Source organism: Hippocampus comes, unplaced genomic scaffold (genome assembly GCF_001891065.2).
Source record: "Hippocampus comes isolate QL1 unplaced genomic scaffold, H_comes_QL1_v1.1 scaffold245, whole genome shotgun sequence".
Classification (NCBI taxonomy): Eukaryota; Metazoa; Chordata; class Actinopteri; order Syngnathiformes; family Syngnathidae; genus Hippocampus; species Hippocampus comes.
In genome coordinates, this window is record NW_017805834.1 from 87,334 (window position 1) to 104,754 (window position 17,421).

The following is a 17,421-nucleotide window of genomic DNA, read 5'->3' on the forward strand; positions in this document are numbered from 1 at the left end:
ATCCAGACTGACAAGATGGTTATGGCGAACCAACCGGATATCCTGATCATAGATAAAGGGCAGAGGAAAGCCGTTGTAGTGGATCTAGCGGTCCCAAGTGATGGAAACATCAGAAAGAAGGAACACGAGAAACTCGATAAATACCAAGGGCTCAGAGAGGAGCTGGAGAGAGCCTGGAAGGTAAAGGTGACAGTCGTGCCTGTGGTGGTCGGAGCTGGTAGTCGGAGCACTCGGGGCAGTGACCCCCAAACTAGATGAGTCGTTGCAACAGATCCCGGAACAACATCGGACATCTCAGTCCAGAAATGTGCAGTGCTGGGAACAGCAAGGATACTGCGCAGAACCCTCAAGCTTCCTGGCCTCTGGTAGAGGACCCGAGCTGAATGGGGGACGGACACCACCCGAGGGGTGAGACGAGGATATATATATAGATATATATATAGAGAGAGCGGGTGGTTGGGCTTCTCCTTAATTGCCATGGGATAGCTGGCCAGCAGCTCTCTTGAGGCGAATGGAGGCTACACTGTCACATCCGCATCAAGACAATGCTGATGAATGTTAATTACTGTATAAGGTTTTATAATTAAAGATATAAGTAAATATGTGTACTGCTATAGCAACAATGACTTCCTGTCATGTCATGTCATTGAAAAACAAAACAAAAACAAAAACAAAAAATCTCCCCCCAACGCATCTCGTGACCGACTTGGGATCAGTCGCGGTCGAGGTGGACTGGTTGGGCACCCCTGCTGTAGATGGATGTCACAGAGAATCCGGTAATTTTTCAAAATAAAACATCTTTCAGATTCTGAAATGAATAAAACTGAAGTAATGTAAGTCATTTCGTCTTTCTGTGTGGCCTGGCACCAAATGACCCATGGAACGGTACCGGTCCAAAGCCTGGGGGTTGGGGACCAATGTGGCTCAAGCATATTTTGTGGTTTTGAGAGATAAGTTCCAGTTGTGTGTGTTTAAATAGCATCTGAAAGCATTTCGTACTGCATGTGAGAGCTCTTCAGTAGGGCGTGTGAGATCTTTTCAGAATATGAGTGTTTCAGTCGTGTGTGTAAGTGAATAATTTTTTTGTAGTACATGTCAGAGCAAACCAATATTATTTGTGAGCTAATAAATATTCAGTTGTTTGTTCGAGCACTCAGTAGTACACGTGAGAGTGTTTTAGTTGTGTGTGAGAGTGCTTTAGTAAAGTTAGTTTTTAGCAGCTAGGGCAAATGGAAGCGTGTGTTTCGGTGGTGACATGAGAGCGTCTCAGCCGTCAAGCTGGAAGCATTTGGATCATGATTATGAGAGCAATTCAACAGTGTCTTTGAAAAAACTTCAGTCGTGAGAAAATTTCATAAGGGTGTGTGAGATTCTGAATTAAGTCACCGATGGCCCCTGAGACTCACTCCGCAGCTTCTTTTGCCACTCCATCTCTCCATGCAGGAAGGACGTCTGCTCGAAGAAGTGTGTCACCTTGGAGCCCTGCTCATCCTGCTCCGTCGTGTTGAACACACGTAACTTAGATTCCTCGGTCAGAAATTCACATATGGGATGGACTGGAAACACGATCTGCTCCATGCTGCGATCCTCTCGCACAATCTGCACACACACATGCACACGCTTTTTGTGAGAAAGCGGTAATAAAAAAAAAAAAAAAAAAAAAAAAAAAAACAGGGCCCAACTAATTAATCTCCCGCATTGAGAGATGGAGTGGCAAAAGAATAGATCAGGGACGTGCCCACACGTTGCATCCAAATTTAGGGAGCATCCAATCACTGTGTGAAGTAAGATACATATTTTGACATTTTGGTGTTTATGAATAATTTTTTGCAGTGCCACTACTAAAGTGGCATTATTTTTATGTTCAGCGAAAACTATGCCCCCAACACTACCTCTCGAAAGCGCACAATGGTTTGTTTATCACTGCATCATCCATCATTCAAAAGCACACAGATCAGATCCGAAAATGCGGTTCCACAAAGCTGCTCGTGATCTGAAAGAATTTTGCTGCAAAGTCCCGATTGTTTTTGTGGAAATTATTATTATTCGGGCCCTAGCAGCAACCGCTGCAATATTCCTATTGTTTTTGGAGGAATTATGATAATGATTAATATCATGAGGCCCTGAGCAGCGACCACTGCGAGCTCAGCTATTGTTTTAGTAGGAATTGATGCGTGATTGGGGGGAACAGCTCCCCCGATCAGGACCTGAGTTGTGTTCTGTTATTGGACTTCTCTGCCAGATGTTCAAACATAAGAGTGTCCATATGTGGACTTGGCACCAGGACATCCATGGCCGAGTTTCGACGACTGATTTTGTGGTCGTATCATCTGATTTGCGGTGGCGGTTGTTTTGGACATTCAGGTGAAGAGAGGGGTGGAGCTGTCAACTGCTCACCGCCGGGTGGTGAGTTGGCTCCGATGGTGGGGGAAGATACCAGTTCGACCTGGCAAACCCAAACGTATTGTGAGGGTTTGCTGGGAGTGTCTGACGGAATCCCCCATCAGAAGAAGCTTCAACCCTCCGGGGACATTGAGTTCCAGTGGACCATGTTTCGCACCTCTATTGTTGAGGCGGCCAATCGGAGTTGTGGCCGTAAGGTGCTTGGTGCCTGTCGTAACGGCATCCCCAAACCCGCTGGTGGACACCGGCAGTAAGGGATGCTGTCAAGAAAAAGTCCTTTATAGCCTGTGGGACTTTGGAGGCAGCTGAGGGATACGGGCTGGCCAAGTGGAATGCAGTTTCAGCAGTCGTTGAGGCAAAAATGCAGTCGTGGGTGAAGTTCGGTGAGGCCGTGCAAGCTGACTTCCGGACGGCTTCAAGGAAATTCTGGTCCACCATCCGACATCTTTGGAAGAAGAAGCAGTGCACTATTAACACTGTATAGTAGAGATGGGACACTGCTGACCTCAAGTCGGGACATTGTCAGTCAGTGGGCAGAATACTTCGAAGACCTGCTCAACTCCACCAACATGACTTCCTTAGAGGAAGTAGAGTCTGGGTATTCTGAGTTGGGCTCTCCTATCTCTGGGGTTTTAGTCACTGGGGTGGTTAAAAAGCTCCTCAGTGGCAAAGCCCCGGGGGGTGGATGAGATCCGTCCGAAGTTCCTCAAGGCTCTGAATATTGGTGGGCGGTCCTGGTAGACATGCCTCTGCAGCATCGCATAGTCATCAGGGAGAGTGCATCTGGATTGGCAGACTAGGGTGATGGTCCCTCTTTGTAAGAAGGGGGACCAGAGGGTGTTTTCCGACTACAGAGGGATCACACTCCTCAGCCTCCCCGGGTAAGGCTTATCCGGAGGTGCAGGAGAAGAGGGTCTGTTGGGAAGTCGAGTCTCAGATTCAGGAGGTGCAGTGTGGTTTTCGTCCTGGCCGTGGAACAGTGGACCAGCTCTACACCCTTGGCAGGGTTGTCAAGGGTGCATGGGAGTTTGCCCGACCATTCTACATGTGCTTTGTGGACGTGGAGAAGGCATTAGACCAGGGGTGTCAAACTCATTTCACATTGTGGGCCACATACGGACTCGGTAGATGTCAAGTGGGCCGGACCATTAACATTATACCAAACTGTGCTATGAATCACCAAAATATCATCTTTCCTTTGTTTTGGTCTCAAGAAGCATTGATTGGCGCTTTCATATCATTTGCTGCGTTGGGTCTATCTCGGTGACAGACTGAGACTGCTGTTTTCTTCCCCGATCAAAACAATGTTGTCTTTTACTGTGATCAAATCAGTGTGCCCCCTAGCGGATAATCCACGAATTGCATTTTATTTAAAATATTCATTCTGTGTCTTTCATGCATTTTTTTTTCACTTTTAAATCATCCCGCGGGCCGGATCAAATCTCCTTGGGGGCCGGTTCCGGCCCGCGGGCCGTATGTTTGACACCACTGCATTAGACCGTGTCCCTCGGGGGGTTCTGCTGGGGGTCCTTCGGGGGTATGGTGTGCCGAGCCCCATGATACGGGCTGGTTGGTCCCTATATCACCGATATCAGAGTTTGGTTCGCATTGCCAGTAAGTTGAATCCGTTTTCAGTGAGGGTTGGACTACGCCAAGGCTGCCCTTTGTCATCGATTCTGTTCATAACCTTTATGGACACAATTTAAAGGCGCAGCCATGTCATCGAGGGCATCCGGTTTGGTGGCCTCAGTTTTGTATCTCTGCTTTTTGAAGATGATGTGGTGCTGGTGGGATGGCTGGACCAAAAATATCCCATCATCCCCAAAAACTGGTGGAGGTCATGCTGAGAAAGAGGAGCTGAGAAAGACAGAACTGCCTCAACTTGAACTTGCACAGGTTTGACCTGGCCATGCCTTGCCCAAATAAGTTAGGTGGCGTGGCCAACATCACACTTCGCCAAGTTCAGTGTGAGGTTTGCATCACACAGCCTGCCAGACACAGCGTAAAGTTGCTCGATACGATCCTCCGATGACTGGGAGTAGACCATAATGTCATCCAGGTAATTCTCACAATCCGACAATCCCGCAAGAAAAGCGTTCACCAAGTGCTGGAAGGTTGCAGGTGCATTATGCACACCAATATCCTTTCAAAAGGTCTAGCTTTGTTACTAATTTGGCATCCCCAACAAGATCGACACAATCATCAACTCGAGGAAGACTATAACAGTCTGGCTTGGTTATGCTGTTCATTTTGCAGAAGTCTGTACAAAAACGGTCTGAGCCATCAGATTTACCAGCTAGGAGATCTGCAATGCCGTTCTTCAGCATACAACCTACTCCTGTAACCAATGGTGCTTGTTGAAGTTAACCCTAGAGGCGGCAGATAATTCTCTTTGTCACCGTTATGGTGAAGCAGATGAGTTGTAGAGGGCACATCGGCAAACAGACAAGGATGAGACTTTATTAATGTTATCACATCTTGACGCAGGGCTTCATTAAGATGTGGAAAGTCTTCCAGAATTTCTTAAACACCCTTGAACAACTACCGTACATCAGATGGATCCACATCATCATTGTTTATGGTGTTGGGAAATGATGGCCAGATAAGGTAAATGTGTTGAGACAACTGGTCATTTGGTTGAGAGGATTGGCTTTTGTTTTAGCATTTGAGAAAAAATATAAAAAACCCCAAATTTGTGAATTTTTATGAAACGTCGCGGTAACAACGCTCACTTCTCCCAGTAAACAACGCTGTCCTTCAGGGCCTAAACATGCACAAAAACTCATGAAACTATGCATTCACATCAGGGCTGGAAAAACCATCGATATTTTATTAGTTTATTGGGCAATTTATTCAGAAAGCCTCACAGGCGCCCCAAATATATATTTTTTTAAGAACTGGTTTTAAATTTCTCCCAGATTCACAAAACTTTTGTGGTGTATGAATCCGCCCAAGACCTACAAAGAAGTCTCTTGCAGCCATATGCTTAATCTAACAGGAAGTCCTCCATTTTAATTTACAAACATTAACATTCATCATCGCCATGATTATAAAAGCTGCTGTAACTTGACCCACGTCTCGTCAAAATGTCAAACATTTGATGAGTGAAGGCCTGAAGACTTCTATGAACTAATTTTTCATTACAGTGGTAGTGCCACCTACTGGCTAGTGGAAATAAGTCTTATTCTTTGCAGCCCCTAGAATTTTTTCACAAATAAACCCTGGTTCTATGTTTCACCTAGAGCAGTGGTTCTCAATTATTTTCTGTCATGCCCCCCCAAGGAAGAGGAAAACATCTCGCGCCCCCCGCACGACCATAAATAGTATCATTTGTCTATAAAATTGTTATAAGTACACCTTTGCATAACACTGTATCCTTATTAGCGTATAAGAGAATAAAAAAAGAAAGAAATATGGACCAACTTTATGGACCAACTTACAACAAAGAATAGCTTTAGTAACTGGAACAGAAACGATTTAAAGTGCATCTGAAATTCAAAAATAACATTAAATCCTTAATTTAACAATAAATATTTTTTGACTGACCATGTCAAACCATACGATACTGAAAAATAAAATTACAAATAATTAATAACTAATAATGCATTCAAACTAATCACCAACATTATGTCAGGAGCACAATATTAAAAAAAATTTAACCAGCAAAACAAAAATATATAAAAGAATTTGTTCTTTTTTTTTTTTTAAATCAAAGATGATGTCTGGATTAATGGCTACAAATGAGCACGTTTTGCAATACACAGCTTTTCGAAGCAAGGTTTGAAGCAGGACACAGCCACTCTCGGTCCTGCTCAATGTGTAGCCGCGACCTGTATTTTAGTTTACTGAAGTAGCAGTCACAAAGCGGCATGATTGTTGGCAATATTCGGCACGTTTTTGCTGAAAAAAAATCAAGCAGCTTATCAGCGTGATTTGGGGTGTAATGTCTTTAAGTGACGCTTAATTTAGTTAGCTTCATGCTGTCCTCTACCAAAATTTTTAGACACTGTAAGCACATCGATCTTTCCTCGTCTGCCACCGCAGTCACATTGAAGCCAAGCGCTACATACGCCTTGTCATATTTCCTCCCTGAGAATGCTCCCTGCGAAAACTCTGCCAATGAGAGCGCCACTGCCCCCTAATGTAGTGGAGGTGCAACTGCACGTTATTTTAGGACAGTAAAAAAGTAAAAAAAATAAAAAGCATGTTCCCTGAGGTCAAACGCGCCCCCCTTGATGGAGCCTCGCGCCCCCCCAGTTCACTATTTGAGAATCACTGACCTAGAGCAACAAAAAAATTGGTGGTATATGTTTGTTTGTTTGTTTGTTTGTTTGTTTGTATGTAACTACCAAAGACCAACAAAAAAGTCTCTTGGAGCAATATGCTAAACCTAACAGGCAGTCCACTCGTTAGAATTTACTTGTAAATTCGGCATTGCCTTGACTACAAAAGCTCCTGTAACTTGACCCACATGATCATATCTTGTCAATATTTGCCACATTTGATGCCTGAAGACATTGACGAACTTATTTTTATTGTAGTGGTCGCACCACTTTCTGGCTGGAGGCAATATATGTTTTACTCCTTCAAGTTTTTCTACCAGTGGATTAACCAGATTTATGTCATATTTGCTCGGAAGAGTGTTTGGGTCTTCATGATGTTGTTACATGAAGTTTGTAGATATAAATTTTATTTTTGAGGGGCTAAACATGTATGAAAACTTAAAGTTTGCAAACACATTAGGCCTAGCAACAGTATCAATCTTTAATTAGCTTATCGTGTAATTTTTTTTTTTTTTTTTTAAATGGCTCAACAACGCCGTTTACAAATTTTTAGAGAAGCAGCTCAGGTTGTACATGTGACCAAGATCAATGAAAATGTAACACCAATAATAGACCCATTTTTGGCCTTTTATATACATTGTTAAAAAATACTTTTACCCAATTGTCTTGAAACTGTGGGTGTTTCATCCGAAGATGTTCAAGACAATCAGGAAAAACAATGCTTTTTATTTTGCCCAATGCTATTGCCGTGAGGACGCACCATTTCCCAAGAAAAACTATGCAAATTGTGAAAACATATGAAACTTGATTCATTTGTGGTTTAAAAAAGACAAATGATTTAGTTGCGTCCTCTACAAATGTTTAAAGAAACAGCCCTTCGTGAACATTTTACCACGACCTACCAAAAGTTGAAGGCACGTATAACAGCCCAAGACCTCAAAAAAGTCTCTGGAGCCCTACTCAAACTCAAAAGGAAGTTGCGGATTTTTAATTACCTTTCATATTCTGCCTCATTTTGGGCCTTTTGCAGAGGTCATATTTAATAAAAATAGCTTTTAATCGATTTCACAGCTCCAGTTCGGGCCCGAGCAGTGACTGCGGCTAGGTCTTTATTGTTTTTGTTGAAATTGTTATTATTATTATTATTATTATGATTACAACTGATACAGGAGAAAAGCTATAGAATCACAACTACCTCTATCAGAGAAGTGGGTAGGTTGTAGTACATGAATCAGTATTTGCATTATAATTTGCATAAAGGGTACCTCTATTTGAGAAGTGAGCATGTCGTAGTACTCCAGCGGGTCTTGTTCCACAATGGCAGTCGGTATTGATGACTTCAACATTTGCGACAGCGGCCGATTGTTCAAGTTTAACTGGCAAAACAAAAAATAATCAGTTATTTAACAAAGTCGATCTATGTTGACAGTATGTAAGGGGTAGTTAGTTGACCATGGAGGAGATGCCTTCCTTGCCCTCTTTGCTCTTCTTTGGAGGCTTCAGAAGATTCTGCAACACCTTGTTGTGGCGGGCCAGCTGCAAACAAACATGACACATTGTTGCTCACCACCAACAAAATGATAATCTCATTCAATACTTGATTTATACATCACCTTTCTTACAAAAGGCAGAACACAGGACAGAACAGGCAACATTAATTAAAAAACCAAAAAAAAAAACTAAAGATTTGTAAAATAATATCAGTATACCAATCATGGATTGACCAACTTCAGATATTTGTAGTCGCCGCTGAAGTGATGATAATTGAGTCAACATCAACTAATCAATTACCTCATTGATTTTATTTTATTTTTTTGTAGTTGTCAACTTGTGGGAGCCTCCAAAAACAAGCCTGCTCACCCGCCCACTACTGTTCTCTGTAGTATCTAATTGCGTGCACAAATTCATTTATCCAATAAAATTCAGATACCGTCATGGCCTCATAATCAGTCAGAACTTGTAAAATTCTAACAACATGACTGCAGTGCTACAGTACAAAAAAAATCCATCCATCCATCCATCCATGCATGTTCTGATCCGCTTTATCCTCACAAGGCTAGCGGGGGGTGCTGGAGCCTATCCCAGCTGTCTTTGGGCAGTAGGCGGGGGACACCCTGAAGCGGTTCCCAGCCCATCGCAGGGCGCACATCGACGAACTCACACTCACACTGAGGGACAATTAGAGTGTTCAATCAGCTTGCCATGCATGTTTTTGGAATCTGGGAGGAAACCGGATTACCCGGAGAAAACCCACGCAGGCCCGGGGAGGACATGCAAACTCCACACAGGAAGGCCGGAGCCGAGATGACTGACTTGGGGGGATGGGCAGAGTGCAAAGAGGGAGATGACAGTTGAAAGAATCGCTCGTTTCATTCAACATTACCCGTTCGTTTTTACATAAGATATTTTTGACCTCGACAGTAGATAATCAGTTTTTTCACTATTGCAGGAGGGCGTTTGGTGAATTTGCTGAGGACTGGTGTGATTAGTGAGGCTCTTTGTCAGCTTGTGTTAGCAACTTGCATATTTTACTGAGCCACATTTTCATATTCTCGTCTCATTTTTCATAAAATATTGGCACAAGCTTGAGGCACTGCTCCAAATTTGCTGCGCAACTCGACCCCCTGTTAATCTGGTGTCCGTGTTCTTGCCGTAACACATGCTTGTCAATTAATCAACCTCTCGCAATAACATTTGCTGAGTGGTAAAGTTGACATGTTGGTTCAACCCCTAATATCAATAGATGTCACTATCACTCTCGATGAAGACACTACAAACTTAAAGACTAGTCTCATACTAAACTCTTACAAACTCATACTCAGCTAAAATATCAAGTTTCTGTTACAATTAATGGTCTTGTAGTGTGAAATTAACAAACACTATTTGTCAGCTTGATCCCAGTTGCACCTGACTCTGCAATGGGTAGGTGGGAGGCATGGCAGTCAAAGGTAAGAGAGGGGTCATTAGTCTGGACAACACTGGCTATGGGATCCTATCTGCCACTGACGATGGCACAGTGGCTCACCTGCTGCGCTAGTATATAGATGTTGTGTCCCACCTCACGGGGTGACACTTCCCCACTCTCACACTCAGTCTCCTGATGGTAGGCCTTCTTAATCACGTCGACCTGCACACACGCGCACACACGCGCACGCACAGACACACACACACACACACACGCGCACACACGCACACACGCGCACGCACAGACACACACACGCACACACACACACACACACGCACGCACGCACGCACGCACGCACGCACGCACGCACACACACGCGCACACTGTCAGTAGATGAGCCTCTTCACTGACACACTGAACAAAAGGAGATCTTACTAGTTCTCGGGGGCGGAGGTTGAACAGGATTCTCTCTGCATTCTCACTGTCATGACGACTTTCCATGAGCGCCAGCAGCAGCTTAGAGGCGTTGTCCTGGTCACAGGGAAGGAAACGACATTACATGATGCCGTGTAACATCATAATATCACATGATGTGAGAGGAGCGCACCTTAAGCTGCAGCACCATGTCTGTCCGGTAACGGCACAGCGGGCTGATGTCATTGAGGATGAGCGCCGTGATGATGTCTATGCCATTGCATTCGTGTGTCACAATGCACGTCTGAAACAAGCAGACACAAAAATCTCCTACGCGGAACCTTCGTGTGATGGAGAAGCACGTTTTCCTACCTGGTTCTCCTGACACGGGCCCTGGCAGTACTCTGTGAGGGTCTCCAGGGTTTGTGTGATGAGGTGAACATTTGACTCGTTAATGTAGAGGCCCAGTAGGCCCAGGCCACCTGTGGTGCTTCCACACATGATGTCCAAGAACTGCAGTGTCTCACACACTAGGTTGTAGTTGGTTTTGTTGTTCTGGCAGCGCAGGAAATTCTGGAAGAGCACGACAAATGAGAATTTCAAAGGAAATAGAAAATTTGTGTATTCCAGTGTTGGCCAGATGGGTCCAGCACTCACTTGAAGATCCTGGTTATGGTTCTCGCAAAGAAGCTGTAGAAACCTCAGGATGGGCTTCATGATGAGGACGGCTGGGCCCATCTCTGTTTCCACCTCCTTCTGCTCCGCTGTTGAATGAGCCTGCAGGGAAGAGGGGCTGCCGCCCTGGCCCTGGACCAGTTGGGAATGTTCGTCGGTGGCAGGAAGTCCAAGTGGTGAAGAAGAGCCTTTCAGTGAACAACATGCGTGTTGAGAAGACGTCTTCACGAAGTGTGTTCCTGGTGACCTCACCATTGTCCAGGTCCTTCTCGTTGGCTTTGTGTGACATCTCGCCGACGTTCACCGACACGGTGGCTTTGATGTCCATCTGTGCCTCTTTCATCCTGTCGTGAAGAACTTTAAAGAACTTTTCCGACTTGTTGTCCCCCATCATCAGCTTGTAGAACGAGTTCTACAGGATTGAGAAAACAGAAGAAGGCCTCTCAAAAATGAAACGTCTGGACTCGGATTCAGCCACATGAGCACATGATGTTCATGTCTACAAGGTGGCCGCAAGTGACCTGTATCTCTGTGTTTCCTCCCTCCAGCAGACAAATGGCCAGCTGGATACTCTCCTGGAAGATTTTCTCATTCTTGGTGCACATCACCAGGTCTGTAAAAAGTTTGCTCCCACCTTCCCGATCCAGACGACACTGAACCGCTGCCACCGCTGCCCAGTCGCGCTCTTGCTCAGCGCCTGGTGGTCATGCAAAGCATGTCATGGCTTCATACTGTATTTCAAACCTTTTGATCCGTAGTTTCCATGAAAAAACCTGCTACGATAATTTCAGATTTCCTCAGACAGTGATGAATTCATTAGCGGGAGTGTCATACTGCAAATCAAACTAGTAGTGTTGCCAGTGATGTTCGGGTTAAGGTCAAAATGCCGGGTTCTGAAATATTTGGGATAATCAGTTTGCATGTGTTAGTGGAAAGAATTACTGCCGCATTTGAATGAATCGATTTAAATGGCAACACAACATCCAGGTTTTTGAAAACCCAAATAAGAGCATATTGCTCGATTTAAATGGCAACACATTAACGTCTTGATCCAAATAGACATGATTTCTACTTGTTACTCTCTCCTGTCAATAAAATCCATTCTATTCTTGCCGCTCACCACAGGAATAAAGCAGCCATTTTCCTCCTGTCTCAGAAGGTTTCGCCATGACTGTTTACGTCTGCTTGTTTATTTTGGGCGAGTTGCACGCATGTATATGTGTGTCTGAATACACCGTCTTTTTCGCCGTAGACAGAAAATAATGTGAAAGAGAAATCAACGGATTAAAGTTAGGGGTGTTAGGGCGATGACGCCTGCATAAAAGCATACAATTTACTGCACTACAAAAACCAAGATGCCTTACCGAGAGAGTAAGAGCATCTGCTGAACACAAACCAATATCCTTTTGGATGGAGGTATTCCAATTCACATTTATATGACCATATATTCGGGTTGGAAAAGGGGTAAACCAGGGATGAAATCCAGGTTTTTGAAAACCCAAATAAGAGCATATTGTGTGTATCTACAGTACTCCGGTCAATAACCAAACCTTGTATTGCACTTCCATTATGGAACACCATGAAAACTAAAAAGCCTTCCCACGTATTAACAATCAATATTTACTCAACTCAACTGTATTTATAAAGCACTTTAGAACAACCACCGCTGTATACAACGTGCTGTACGTAGAGCAAAATTAATCAATATAACAATAAACAATAAATTAATAACAAAGACACTAGAAAACACAAAAACAGTAAAACTTAAATCAAGTCTTATTATGAGTCAAAAGCCAAAGAAAAAAAATGGAGTTTTAAGATGAGTTTTAAAAATGGACAGCAAGCGCACTTGACTAACGTTCAGCGCGAGATTCGAAAGCGCTACCAGCAACAGAAAAGGTTTGATCCTCTCTGAGCCTCCGCTTTGTCCTACGTACCTCTAATAGTGTCTGGTCTGCAGATCTGAGGCACCAGGCAGAGGGTCAGAGGGGCACACAGAGGTAAGGTGGGGCGACACCATTCAAAGATTTGAAAACAAATAATAGAATCTTTAAAGAGAGCTCTAAAATGGATAAGGATCCAATGAAGGGATGCCAGAGTAGGAGTGACAGTACTGTATGTGCTGCCTCTTACGAGTACCAGTCAAGAGGCGAGCAGCAGCATTCTGGATCAACTGGAGACGCTTAATGGAGGATTGGCTAACTCCAAAGTAAAGTGTGTTCCAGTCATCCAGCAGAGATGTGGCAAAGACACGAATTACTGTTTTAATCTGCTCTTAAGAAAGGAGAGGCTTTACTTGAGACAGCTGACTGAGATGAAAGAAGCTGGATTTGACAACAGCACCAATTTGCCGGTCCAATTTAAAATCACTGTCCAGTTGAAGACCCAATTTCGAGACTGTTGGCTTTAGATAAAGAGGCAAGGAGCCCAAGTCAGCAGAATGGGGAAGTACAAGAGCCGCTGGGACCAAACACCATCACTTCTGTTTTCTTTTCAATGAAATTAACGAAATGCAGAGCTATCCAGGTCTTGATTTCTGCTAAACAGGATAAAAGTGGCCTCGGTGAGAAAGCATCTTTTTTATTCGACACAAACACTCAATAAATCGACAAAAGACAACATACCGTGTGCAACTTGTAAACTAATAATAAATAAATTGAAGTTCAAGTCCACCACACGACATGATGCTGTTGTCACTCTCTCGCAATCTCTCTGTCTGACTCCTTCATACCACACATCATACGTGACCCTAAACCAGAATTGAGCATACCACAAAATTATTCCAAAGAATAATTCGACCAAGATTTAAGAGAAAAACATCAAGATTTAGGCTTACATGGAGACAAATATATTGATAAAATAATGAACTCAACTTTTAGTTGTCGTGGGAAGTAATCGAATAGCGCCGGCTACCTGGCCTTTAAGAACCTTAATATTCGGGTTTTAAAAGGGTGAGTGGCTGCATGTAAACATCGGCACTATTAACAACCTTTATTATGATGTCACCACATGACGTCTTTACAGCAGTACCTGCACAGTATGTGGCATCTGTAGAGCTAAATTTGAGCATTAAACATTTTCTGAATAATATTACACTGAGAAATAAATGCTGAACTGTACAAATCGATTGTTACTTGCTAAACTTGAGTAAAAAAAGCCACCAAATGAGGAAATCTGGTGTTTGTTTTTTCGCAGAATAAACATTTGGGACCTGCCGCTCCGAGTTCCACTAAGTCATTCTTCGGGTTGTTCTTCCTGTTAGGAAACAAGTAGTTCTGCAGTAGAACCTTGCGCAGTGAAATTCCCTAGAAAGCCACAAAGGAAAAATGTAAATATTTCTGTATAAATCATGACAAGAAGAAATCTGTGTTCGTCACCTTTTCATCAAAGTCCAGTGTTCTGATCAACATCTCCTGCAGGGTTCTCAGAACTTTGATGCATAATTTCTCCTCTGAGGACATCAGTGCCTTTGTGTGCTGGATCAGCCTGTTTACCAACACAAACACACATAGACAAACGGACATGAATTTATGAATGATCCTGACACTTGCTACGAAAGTCATCACAAATCGATGAGATGATCCCTCTCACTTGGAGATGAATCCGCCAGACTCGCAGCGGTGGCGTGCATCTGTTCCCTCCAGAAAGAGAAGCTCTGGTTGATGGAGAACGTCAACTAGGACGGAGAGCTCTGCATTGACAAGTGGTTTGAGGCGCTCCTCCAGTGTATTGATGACATCCTGCAGTTTCTCGATGATATTCTTGTAGTCCCACGGGTTGCTGGGGGCAATAGGCCGCGAGGAGCGCGTTGTCGACTTGTAGCTGGTGCTGGAGCGTGACAGCGAGTTAAGAGCGCTGGTGGACAACATGGCGCTAATCTGAGCCTCCAGGTCAAGAGGGAGAGCAATGGAGCGACTCTTGGCTGGGAGGAGACAATTATCCCACTTTTATTTTTCTCATGACATAACAACATGCATGGCATCATATGACATCAGTGAGATCACCGGTGACATCAACGACATAATAAATAATATGACACCATCGATGACATCAATGATAATATTGATGGCATCATTGACGTTAATCAGTGACCTCATCACCAATTACATTGTTGATAACATGGGTGACATAAGAGACATGTGACACCAATTATGACATCATTAACACCTCTCACTGCTTCCTCCTTTCTTCCATAATGCTTTTAAAAATGTTTGGCGGACACATCACACCCAGCTCCTCTGCCTCCCTTTGACTGTGGACCCATTTGCTCAGAACTACTGCAAACGGGGAGTCGGATGGCCCATAGAGCTACATGACAATTTTCTTAATTTGTCCACTTGTAAGGACTCTCAGGGTTTTAAACAATGGTGTATGTAAGTACATGTGGAAATTGCCATTCTGTGAAATAATAACCATTTTAAATAATTATACCTGTAATCTGATTACGTGATGTTGTTTTTTTTCATAAACCATAATGAATACAGTTAAATGTTTTTGTCTATAACATAAGGAACGCTGGTACATATGTTCCATTATTCTCCAAGCCTAATTGCCAAAACAGGTGATCGGTGATTGATCGTCATTGTGGAGAGGTATAGTCAACAGGTCAACTAAAATTATGATTATAATCAAGAAATTATTTTTTCAACAGCAACGTAATGCCTGCAGTTTATGAATAGTTATTCTCATGTTTTTCTTGTATTCCAAAGTATGATAATAACATTAAATCAGGAGATAAAGTGAAATGAGAATCATAAATACCCTTTATATGTAAATGTCATGTCTTTGACTGGATCTATGTCATCATGACCTTTTGTGTCACGCCCATTTAGCAGGCTGCTCCAGCAACAAACTGCTCAAAAAAAAAATGCTGAATCAAACTAGAACAAAAGAGATCAGATTTCTCCAATACTAGTTTCATCGCATATAAAAACCTTTTCCTCTGCTCAAAAGTAGTGTTCTAAATTAAAGTGAGCAACAAGATGTCTCATCCTGAACGAAGGGTCACCTGTGACCGCAAGGGTCTTGATGCAGGTCTCCACCTGGTTCCGGTGCTGCTGCTGCAACCAGGGACAGTCCAGCAGGCGAACGGATGATTGCAGCAGCTGTGTAACGATGGTGTGATGACTCTAACAATTAGAGGAGATGTGGCAAAGTCAAAGCCGAGGACAAGACAAAGCACACCACTGCAGAGGCAAAGCTTGAGCTGACCTGCAGCGAGGTGCTGTTCTCAGAGAAGGGCGAGCTAAAGAAGGCATTGATGGTGTCAAAGACCACGTTGATTATATACTTCTCCAAGACTTGGTCGGAAAGTCGCTTGTCTCGCTTGTTGCAGACCTGCGAGGAGCACACACCGCTTTAGCAATCACAGGTCAATGGTAAGACAACAAAACTCTTCTGCTCACTCGGGCCATGTCCACTGTGAAGTCCTCAAAGAGGTTCCATATGTGGTTGGACGTGTAAATCTCCTTCATCTCCACTTCCGTGTCCACGTAGCAGTGATTGACGAAGTTGACGTAAGCGACTTTTACCTGAACGTAGACAAAATGGCCGAACGGCAGAGCCACAGAGCAGTAAAGTATGAATGCGAACCAACCACAAGTTTATGACACACATTTACCATTCCGCTGCGCTACCATGCTGCCGAGCATTCTCACAAAGATACGTAGGCTACAGCAATTACGACCATATACTGTGATCTCCCAGCATGCACACACAAACACTCAAATACTGCCAACCTCGGTGATGCAGTCCTCATGCGTCACCACACGGACAACGTCCTCCAGTGGCAGCAGCGAAGTGCACTTGATCTCCGTGTAGACGTTCTTGCCCTCTGCACACGCCGCCAGCAATTCCACCAGTGAGATGTGGTACCTGTACACCACAGTGCCATCTTATACATGACCTTTTTCCACATGATGCTGCTGCTGTATTTACCTGAGCGGGCTGTTTTCACCAATGCCCTCCCTGCTCTCGGCCATCAGCTCCAGCATGACATTGAAAGATGCCTTGTCGTTGTAGAAGACAACTACATCCTCACCGGCATTGGTCAGCTGCAGAGACACACTCTTGGTCACATAAGAGGCCATGTCCACGCCGAAACACCCTCAGCTGGACCCTCACCTCAGTCATGACCATGTCCTGGCACTTCTTGACGTACTTGCCCTCGGCTTTGATGATGGTGTGCAGGAAGCTGAGGTAGTGAACATGGCGTCCATGTGTGGCCAAGCAGTGGATGAAGTGCTGCAGGACACTTTCCGATATCTCTGTGCATAGCTGGTAGTTGTTGTTGAAGATGTGCTGCACAGTCTCCGCCTCCAGCAGCTGCACAGAAACGGAGCGAGTCACAGATTGCACATCTCAAATTTAGGCAGCCAGTTTGAACGCAGAAGCTAAATTAACTACAAAAGCCCAACATCATGACTGACATCAAAAAAATTGGTGTATTATGACCAATGTCAAGCAGGGGGTTACTGTGTAAACAATTTTCAATATCTGCTTTGAAGGGAGTCTCCAAGGGTCCATGATTTTCCAATATAACCACCAAAAGGGTCGAGATGTTTTTTCAAAACACATTCACCGGACTAGAGGGATTGGAAATGTGGCTAGTTACAGAACTAGAGTTGCTAAGTTCAGAGATGAAAGTGGACTTTCCTGAAAATTCCCGGAAAAAAAAAAAATATATATATATGTGTGTGTGTGTGTGTGTGTGTGTGTGTGTGTGTATATATATATATATAT

The 17,421-nt window shown here is 43.8% G+C and overlaps 1 protein-coding gene across 1 annotated transcript in view; it reads right to left on the reverse strand.

The window, feature by feature from the left end:
* The window catches only part of itpr3 (inositol 1,4,5-trisphosphate receptor, type 3), a 191,920-nt gene that overhangs the window by 39,711 nt on the left and 134,788 nt on the right, over nt 1–17,421 (reverse strand). Inside the window, exons 31-49 of the mRNA XM_019887755.1 lie at nt 16,804–17,004; nt 16,618–16,733; nt 16,419–16,554; nt 16,086–16,211; nt 15,892–16,017; nt 15,689–15,809; nt 14,272–14,602; nt 14,058–14,166; nt 13,892–13,985; nt 11,202–11,377; nt 10,933–11,092; nt 10,663–10,868; nt 10,378–10,578; nt 10,199–10,309; nt 10,027–10,122; nt 9,712–9,813; nt 8,139–8,222; nt 7,952–8,062; nt 1,407–1,599 (exon numbers count right to left, since the gene is read on the reverse strand). Of these exons, the coding sequence (XP_019743314.1) occupies nt 1,407–1,599; nt 7,952–8,062; nt 8,139–8,222; nt 9,712–9,813; nt 10,027–10,122; nt 10,199–10,309; nt 10,378–10,578; nt 10,663–10,868; nt 10,933–11,092; nt 11,202–11,377; nt 13,892–13,985; nt 14,058–14,166; nt 14,272–14,602; nt 15,689–15,809; nt 15,892–16,017; nt 16,086–16,211; nt 16,419–16,554; nt 16,618–16,733; nt 16,804–17,004 (2,800 nt within the window). The remainder of the gene's footprint in view (nt 1–1,406; nt 1,600–7,951; nt 8,063–8,138; nt 8,223–9,711; nt 9,814–10,026; nt 10,123–10,198; nt 10,310–10,377; nt 10,579–10,662; nt 10,869–10,932; nt 11,093–11,201; nt 11,378–13,891; nt 13,986–14,057; nt 14,167–14,271; nt 14,603–15,688; nt 15,810–15,891; nt 16,018–16,085; nt 16,212–16,418; nt 16,555–16,617; nt 16,734–16,803; nt 17,005–17,421) is intronic.